The sequence below is a fragment of the Oncorhynchus clarkii genome, chromosome 2 (genome assembly GCF_045791955.1).
Source record: "Oncorhynchus clarkii lewisi isolate Uvic-CL-2024 chromosome 2, UVic_Ocla_1.0, whole genome shotgun sequence".
Taxonomy (NCBI): Eukaryota; Metazoa; Chordata; class Actinopteri; order Salmoniformes; family Salmonidae; genus Oncorhynchus; species Oncorhynchus clarkii.
The window spans coordinates 17415855-17424273 of NC_092148.1; the positions used below are offsets into that span (position 1 = coordinate 17415855).

Below are 8419 nucleotides of genomic sequence, written 5' to 3' on the forward strand. Positions count from 1 at the left end.
TAGAACTAAGGAAATACATTAGAACTAGGGAAATACATTAGAACTAAGGAAATACATTAGAACTAAGGAAATACATTAGAACTAAGTAAATACATTAGAGCTAGGGAAATACATTAGAACTAAGGAAATACATTAGAACAAGGGAAATACATTAGAACTAAGGAAATACATTAGAACTAGGGAAATACATTAAAACTAAGGAAATACATTAGAACTAGGGAAATACATTAGAACTAAGTAAATACATTAGAACTAGAGAAATACATTAGAACTAAGGAAATACATTAGAACTAGGGAAATACATTAGAACTAAGGAAATACATTAGAACTAGGGAAATACATTAGAACTAAGGAAATACATTAGAACTAGGGAAATACATTAGAACTAAGTAAATACATTAGAACTAGGGAAATACATTAGAAATAGGGAAATGCATTAGAACTAAGTAAATACGATAGAACTAGGGAAATGCATTACAACTAGGGAAATACATTAGAACTAGAGAAATACATTATAACTAGGGAAATACATTAGAACTAGGGAAATACATTAGAACTAAGTGAATACATTAGAACTAGGGAAATACATTAGGACTAGAGAAATACATTAGAACTAGAGAAATACATTAGAACTAGAGAAATACATTAGAACTAGGGAAATACATTAGAACTAGGGAAATACATTAGAACTAGGGAAATACATTAGAACTAGGGAAATACATTAGAACTAGGGAAATACATTAGAACTAGGGAAATACATTAGAACTAGGGAAATACATTAGAACTAAGTAAATACATTAGAACTAAGTAAATACATTAGAACTAGGGAAATACATTAGAACTAGGGAAATACATTAGAACTAAGTAAATACATTAGAACTAGAGAAATACATTAGAACTAGGGAAATACATTAGAACTAGGGAAATACATTAGAACTAAGTAAATACATTATAACTAGGGAAATACATTACAACTAGGGCCATGAGTGTTTCCTGAAGATGTTACCAGACCAGGAAACACTCCTGGCCCTAAATACCCATACAACAGTTACTTTGTTATTGTAAGAAACTGTTTACTTTCAAGACAAAACTATTCCTTTCATCAACACAGATCATAATCCACTCACTGCAGCACTGATCCAAGGCAATCAATCATTGAAATACGGGGATTTGGTATAATCATCTATCTCGTTCTAGCAAGCCCTGGTGATCCGTGACGGGCAGAAGAACCAGATCAATGCCATGGACCTGGTGGTGGGCGACCTGGTGGAGATCAAGGGTGGTGACCGCGTGCCTGCTGACATCCGCATCATCTTTGCCCAGGGCTGTAAGGTAGGTACACTAGGCCACCAGTTCCCATTATAGACTACTAACACACTTTCAAGCTAGAAGTAATGGCTAAGGGTGTTGATGCAGGTTGAGCAGGAATGTTAACATAGAGCTAGGATTCAGGTTAGGATTAGTGTTAGGGTTATAGTTAGAGTTAGGTTTGAAGCTTGGATTATGGTTGACCCGGGATGTGGACATGAACCTAGGGTTAGGGTTGACTCGGGTATGGACATGAAGCTAGGGTTAGGGCTAGGTTTTAGGTTGACCCGGGGTGTTGGCATGAAGCTAGGGTTAGGGCTAGGTTTAAGGTTGACCCGGGGTGTGGACATGAAGCTAGGGTTAGGGCTAGGTTTTAGGTTGACCCGGGGTTTTGGCATGAAGCTAGGGTTAGGGCTAGGTTTAAGGTTGACCCAGGGTGTGGACATGAAGCTAGCGTTAGGGTTAGGGTTAGGTTATGCAGAAGACCCAGAATTGAACCCTGGTCGGTTTCATATGTTTATAACCCTGTCAGTTCCTTGATCTCCTCATCCTCTCCAGGTGGATAACTCATCCCTGACAGGAGAGTCAGAGCCCCAGAGCAAAACCCCGGAGTGTACCCACGAGAACCCCCTAGAGACTAAGAACATCGCCTTCTTCTCCACCACCTGCCTGGAAGGTAGACACATCACAGGAGGCTGCTGAGGGGAGGACGGCTCATAATAATGGCTGGAATAGAGTAAATGGAATGGCATCAAACATATGGAAACAATGTGTTTAAGTTAGACACCATTCCATTTATTCCGGTCGATGAGCCCGTCCTCCCCAATTAAGGTGCCACCAATCTATGCTACACACACACACATAAACACACACACACACACACACACACACACATAAACACACACACACACATAAACACACACACATACACAATGCCACCACTGCCTGAAAAGTACTACAGACAGACACCAGAGGAGGTTGGTGGGAGGAGCTATAGGAAGATGGGCTCATTTTAATGGTTAAAATGGAATAAATGGAACCGAGTCAAGCATGTTGCTTTGATGTGTTTGGTAGTATTGGTACCATTCCATTGATTCCACCACCAGCCTCCTTTGACAGACACACAATCCTTATTAAATCACACACAGAAAAGATTCCCACAGAAACCATTACACTCATAACAGCAAAAAATTGCAAAAACATCAACATTACACTCATAATGTAATCTAAAATCCCCTTTTCTCTGCTTGGCCCCTACCAGGAGTGGCCACAGGAACGGTCATCAACACGGGTGACCGCACCATCATTGGCCGCATTGCCAGCTTGGCGTCAGGCGTAGGCAATGAGAAGACGCCAATTGCCATAGAGATTGAGCACTTTGTTGACATCATTGCTGGGCTGGCCATCTTCTTTGGCTTCACCTTCTTTGTGGTGGCCATGTTTATCGGCTATGCCTTCCTGGAGGCTATGATCTTCTTCATGGCCATCGTGGTGGCCTATGTACCTGAGGGGCTGCTGGCTACTGTCACTGTGAGTCAACACTGAGGCTCTGGTCTGTCTAGGCCTATATCAAGTTGGTTATTAACAGTTTTCATCAACCATCTCCCTCTCTCTCCCCCCAGGTGTGTCTGTCGCTGACGGCCAAGCGTCTGGCCAGGAAGAACTGTGTGGTGAAGAACCTGGAGGCTGTGGAGACCCTGGGCTCCACCTCGGTCATCTGCTCCGACAAGACGGGCACTCTGACCCAGAACAGGATGACCGTGGCCCACCTTTGGTTCGACAATGTGATCCATGCCGCAGACACCACAGAGGACCAATCAGGTCAGAGCTTTGACCAATCATCCGAGACATGGCGATCGTTGGCAAGAGTGGCAGGACTCTGTAACCGGGCCATCTTCAAACCCAACCAGGAGTCTCTGCCTATTCCTAGGGTGAGCTGATAGACACTAGCCTCAACAGACACATTCATTCACAGACACAGCATCAATGAAAACTATATGATTTATGAGTTATCTTTTTTCCAATGCACCTATGTGGAACAGAGAATAGTGGTGGGCGACGCCTCAGAGACGGCTCTGCTGAAGTTCACTGAGCTGGCCATAGGGAACATGATGGAATACAGGGAACGCTTCAAAAAGGTTGTTGAAGTACCATTCAACTCCACCAACAAGTTCCAGGTAAGAGGCCTGGTTTTCTGATCTGATTTCAAGGCAGTTGAAAGTGTGTTATATAATCTACAGTATGTGACTATTAGGCATACTTTAATGGCATTACCAGAATGAGCTATTTGTGTTTGAATCGTACTCTTTCTCCCACCGGTGGCGAGTAGCTGTCAGTGCATGAGTTGGAAGACCCCATGGACCTGCGCTACCTGCTGGTGATGAAGGGGGCGCCAGAGAGGATCTTGGAGCGCTGCTCCACCATCCTGATCAGGGGCCAGGAGATGCCCCTGGATGAACAGTGGAGAGAGGCCTTCCAGACTGCATACATGGACTTGGGGAGCCTGGGGGAGAGAGTGCTGGGTAAGGGACAGTGTTGGGGTGTAGTGAACTACATGTAATACAACTAGTAATTGAACTACATTTTGTTAACATCTGACTGCAGAGTGATCTGTTCTTGCAATTTGTAGTCTATGACATTTCAGATTTAGATAAACTACTTTGTGATAAATTATCATATCACGATGTGAATTACTTTTCTAAGTAACTTTAGTTAAGTAAACTAAGTTTTTCTTAATGGTGGCTTTAGTGTAGCTTAACTTCTTCCAGTGTGAATTAATTTGTAGCTTGGTAAACAATATTTTCAGAGTAGCTTCCCCAACACTTAATGGTATCTCTTCTTTAGGCCCATAAATACCCACTAACCCCTCTAATCTGTCCAAACATTTGTCTCCAGGTTTCTGTCACATCTATCTAAATGAGAATGAGTTCCCTCGTGGTTACAAGTTTGACTCCGATGAGATGAACTTCACCACGTCTGGTTTGAGTTTCGCTGGACTCATCTCCATGATCGACCCGCCCCGCGCCACTGTGCCTGACGCTGTCATGAAATGCCGCACGGCTGGAATAAGGGTACGAGGGTAAAATGGGGGAGAGATGGGGCAAAGGAGAAAGACAGAAAGAGAAAAAAGGAGACTTAGAACATAGCTAATACAATGTAACAGGCCATCACAGTCTCCCTCATTGTGTCACGCCAACCAACATCAACTCATTCCACTGTGACCTCACTCAGGTAGTCATGGTGACAGGCGACCACCCGATCACGGCCAGAGCCATCGCTGCGAACGTTGGCATCATCACAGAGGGTAGTGAGACAGTAGAGGACATCGCTACCAGGAAACGCATCCCAGTGGAGCAGGTCAACAGGAGGTGGGTCTTGGTCCCCAACACCAACACAGTCTGGCAGGATTAGGACTCTGACTCTCACTGTGGTTGATGAATCTCCTGTGACATATTTGACTAATTATACAGAGTTTGTATATCACGTAAGAAGGAGTGAGAACTCCTAATACTTCCTGGAGGTAATAACGCCCTGTCAGAGGATTTGACATGTCTATTCTATTCTATCATATTCTCATCTATTCTATGTGGTCTTCAGGGATGCCCGTGCCTGTGTGATCAGTGGTGGTCAGCTGAAGGACATGAGCAGTGAAGAGCTGGACGAAGCGTTGAGGAGTCACCCTGAAATGGTGTTCGCCCGCACCTCCCCCCAGCAGAAACTCATCATCGTGGAGAGCTGTCAGCGCCTGGTGAGCACCCCCCTCTCTCTCAAACCCTCTCCCCCCCCTCTCTGTCTCATTCTCTCACTTTCTCTCTCACTAAGGGCTCCATTGTGGCTGTGACAGGCGATGGGGTGAACGACTCCCCTGCGTTGAAAAAGGCAGACATCGGCATTGCCATGGGCATAGCTGGCTCCGATGCAGCTAAGAATGCAGCTGACATGATTCTGCTGGATGACAACTTTGCCTCCATCGTCACAGGGGTGGAGCAGGGTGAGTGAGAGTGTCTTAGCAAATCACAAAACACAACAACAGCCATTTTAACAGGGTGATTACATTTGAAATGTATCCTGTGAACCAATATTTGGTTTCACAAAGATAAGCCTTCATGATACTAAGTAATACTGATATTGAGGGATTGATTTCGACCATATCTGACACCCAGGCCGTCTGATCTTTGACAACCTGAAGAAGTCCATTGCGTACACACTGACCAAGAACATTCCGGAGCTCACACCCTACCTCATCTACATCACTGTCAGTGTTCCTCTGCCATTGGGCTGCATCACCATCCTCATGATCGAGCTGGCCACTGACATTGTGAGTCTTCTCCTCTTCCTCTTCCTCACCCCTCATCTCCCTGCACTATAAGACCATTCTAGAATGATGCCGATTATCCTTCTTCTATCCTACAGTTTCCCTCTGTGTCTCTGGCCTATGAGAAGGCAGAGAGTGATATTATGCATCTGAAACCCAGGAACCCGCGTAAGGATAGGTTGGTGAACGAATCTCTGGCTGCCTACTCCTACTTCCAGATTGGTGAGGGTTCATGTCTGCTCCTGTAGTATGTAAATGTATGAAAAAGGCCTTGCTTTTTCACTAGGTCCTTTGAGTCCGATTGATCCTTGAAGCTGAATGATTTATTGACCAATATTCAAGGTGATAACCTACAAATAGTCTATTAGTACATTTTTCATGTTCAATTCTCTCCTCCCTCCCTCTCTTTTGGTTTATCTCTCCCCCTATCCTCTTCTCCAGGAGCAATCCAGTCTTTCGCTGGTTTCACAGACTACTTTACAGCGATGGCCCAGGAGGGCTGGTATCCCCTGCTGTGTGTGGGGCTCAGGTCCCACTGGGAGGACGTCCATCTGCAGGACCTGCAGGACAGCTATGGCCAGGAGTGGGTGAGTGTGTGTGGCTTACTGTAGGATAGATATGGCCAGGAGTGGCTGAGTGTGTGTGGCTTACTGTATGACAGACATGGCCAGGAGTGGGTGAGTGTGTGTGGCTTACTGTATGACAGACATGGCCAGGAGTGGGTGAGTGTGTGTGGCTTACTGTAGGATAGATATGACCAGGAGTGGTTGAGTGTGGGTGGCTTACTGTAGGATAAGCGTGTGTGTGTGTGTGTGTGTCTTATGGCCAGGAATGGACAAGTGCATGTGGCTTTACAGCGCCGTCACTTACTTGTAACTCCTGGAAATGCCAGTTGAAAATATCCTGTCTTCTCTGTTCTGCAGACATACGCCCAGCGTCTGTATCAGCAGTACACCTGCTACACTGTCTTCTTCATCAGTATTGAGATCTGCCAGATTGCTGATGTGTTGATCCGGAAAACCCGCCGTCTGTCCATCTTCCAGCAGGGCTTCTTTAGGTCAGTGGATGTTAACTGCATGGAACAAATGTCTCTTACTCCCTACAAACAATAATATACTCTATGAAATGTATTGTTTATGAAAGGATGGTGGCAGAGAAGGCTTCCAACATAATAACTTGGGAAGTATCAATCTTGATGGGACTAATAAAACATTGTTTAACCATCCTCCATGTTTTCCCTTTGTGTGCAGGAACAAGGTGCTGGTGAGTGCCATCGTCTTCCAGCTGTTACTGGGTAACCTGCTGTGCTACTGCCCAGGGATGCCAAACATTTTCAACTTCATGCCCATTAGGTACTGTACTGTTGAATGGTTGTCGATTCATCTTCTCTGTCATTGTTTTGATGGCTTTCATGTTGGTTTGTTCATGCGTGTAACTCCCCCCTTACAGGGGCCAATGGTGGTTTGTTCCAATCCCGTACGGAATTCTAATCTTTGTCTATGACGAGATCAGGAAGCTGGGGGTCAGAAGACATCCAGGAAGTAAGTAGCCTTTCTTGCCTCTGTCTTGTCCATCCGTTCACCCTCCATGCATCTGTCCATCCATTCACCCACCCACCCACCCATCCATCCATCCATCTATTTATCATCCATCGATCCATCCATTCCTTGCAGTAGTCAGCCCTAATTCAGATTATTTCCATTCCCCTATCACAGGTTGGTGGGACCAGGAGCTGTATTATTGAGAGAAGAGGGCAGATATCTAGACCAGAGACATAGGTATAAAGATGCAGGTTAGCATTTTCCGTCATGAATCTTGTTCTGGAGGCAGCTCTGCTCTGCAGTGGTCACTAGCTGGCACAGCCACAAAGTCATAAAATCAGATTTTAATTATAACCCTAACCCAAACCTTAACCACACTAGCAAATGGCTAACCCTAAACTTAAATTAAGACCGAAAAACAAATTTTTGTTTTCATTATTTTTTACAATATACCCAATTTGACTTTGCAGCTGGCCTAAGAGGAAATGTCTCAGTTATGCCTCAAGACAAGACTCATGACTATAAACGTCAACCTGCTATACAGAGAAGTCTGGATAGCAAACTGTCCTCCATCTTGGTCCCAAACATTCCATTACAATACAATACAATACAATTTAAATATCAAACAAGGTTTGCCAAACTCTGTACAAGTATAGCTCTGAATATCCTAAACCATTTCTGATATGGAACCAAATCTTATACATTGAAACAATAACCATGAATTATTTTGTGATATGTTTGTAAAGACACACCTCCATGTTCTAATACAAAAAAATAGAATGCTTGATGGGAGTTTGTCATATCAATTTGAATTTGGAATAATTTCCTTTTGTAGATGTAGTATGTGGATGTCTGTGGGTGATTGCCTTTTGTTTCTGAATTCCATTACCTTTTTATGTATAACATCACACATATTTTCCGTCAAGGGTTCTTTCTTGGTGATAATGTTGGTAGTACAGTAGCCTATATGCATTGTATTTATGTATTTGTATTAATAAAGTGTGTCAAATATAACGTATTGTATGACTTCATATTCTAGAGAGATACCTGAAATGTTGCACCACCATTATAATTTCAATTCAAATTAATTAATCAATTTTATTAAAAGCCAGAGACACTCGGGGGGTTGTACATTGTGTAGCACAGTCTACCTCTGGTCGATCCAATCTTATCCTGTCCTCCTACATCGGTCCACATAGCATCAGACCGTCTGCTTGGCTGTGGGTAGCTGAGCTGGACTGCCATTGGCTGAGCT

General features: G+C 44.0%; 1 protein-coding gene across 1 annotated transcript in view; it reads left to right on the top strand.

Moving 5' to 3' along the window:
- Positions 1-8175, top strand: part of LOC139423254 (potassium-transporting ATPase alpha chain 1-like) — a 29627-nt gene extending 21452 nt beyond the window's left edge. Inside the window, exons 8-24 of the mRNA XM_071175068.1 lie at positions 1198-1332; positions 1867-1984; positions 2570-2838; positions 2931-3239; positions 3351-3485; positions 3638-3830; positions 4204-4379; positions 4540-4676; positions 4906-5056; positions 5131-5299; positions 5472-5626; positions 5722-5845; positions 6065-6210; positions 6547-6680; positions 6874-6975; positions 7073-7164; positions 7339-8175. Coding sequence (XP_071031169.1) covers positions 1198-1332; positions 1867-1984; positions 2570-2838; positions 2931-3239; positions 3351-3485; positions 3638-3830; positions 4204-4379; positions 4540-4676; positions 4906-5056; positions 5131-5299; positions 5472-5626; positions 5722-5845; positions 6065-6210; positions 6547-6680; positions 6874-6975; positions 7073-7164; positions 7339-7367 — 2574 coding nt within the window. The 3' untranslated portion in view covers positions 7368-8175. The remainder of the gene's footprint in view (positions 1-1197; positions 1333-1866; positions 1985-2569; positions 2839-2930; positions 3240-3350; positions 3486-3637; positions 3831-4203; positions 4380-4539; positions 4677-4905; positions 5057-5130; positions 5300-5471; positions 5627-5721; positions 5846-6064; positions 6211-6546; positions 6681-6873; positions 6976-7072; positions 7165-7338) is intronic.
- The last annotated feature ends 244 nt before the right edge of the window (positions 8176-8419 follow it).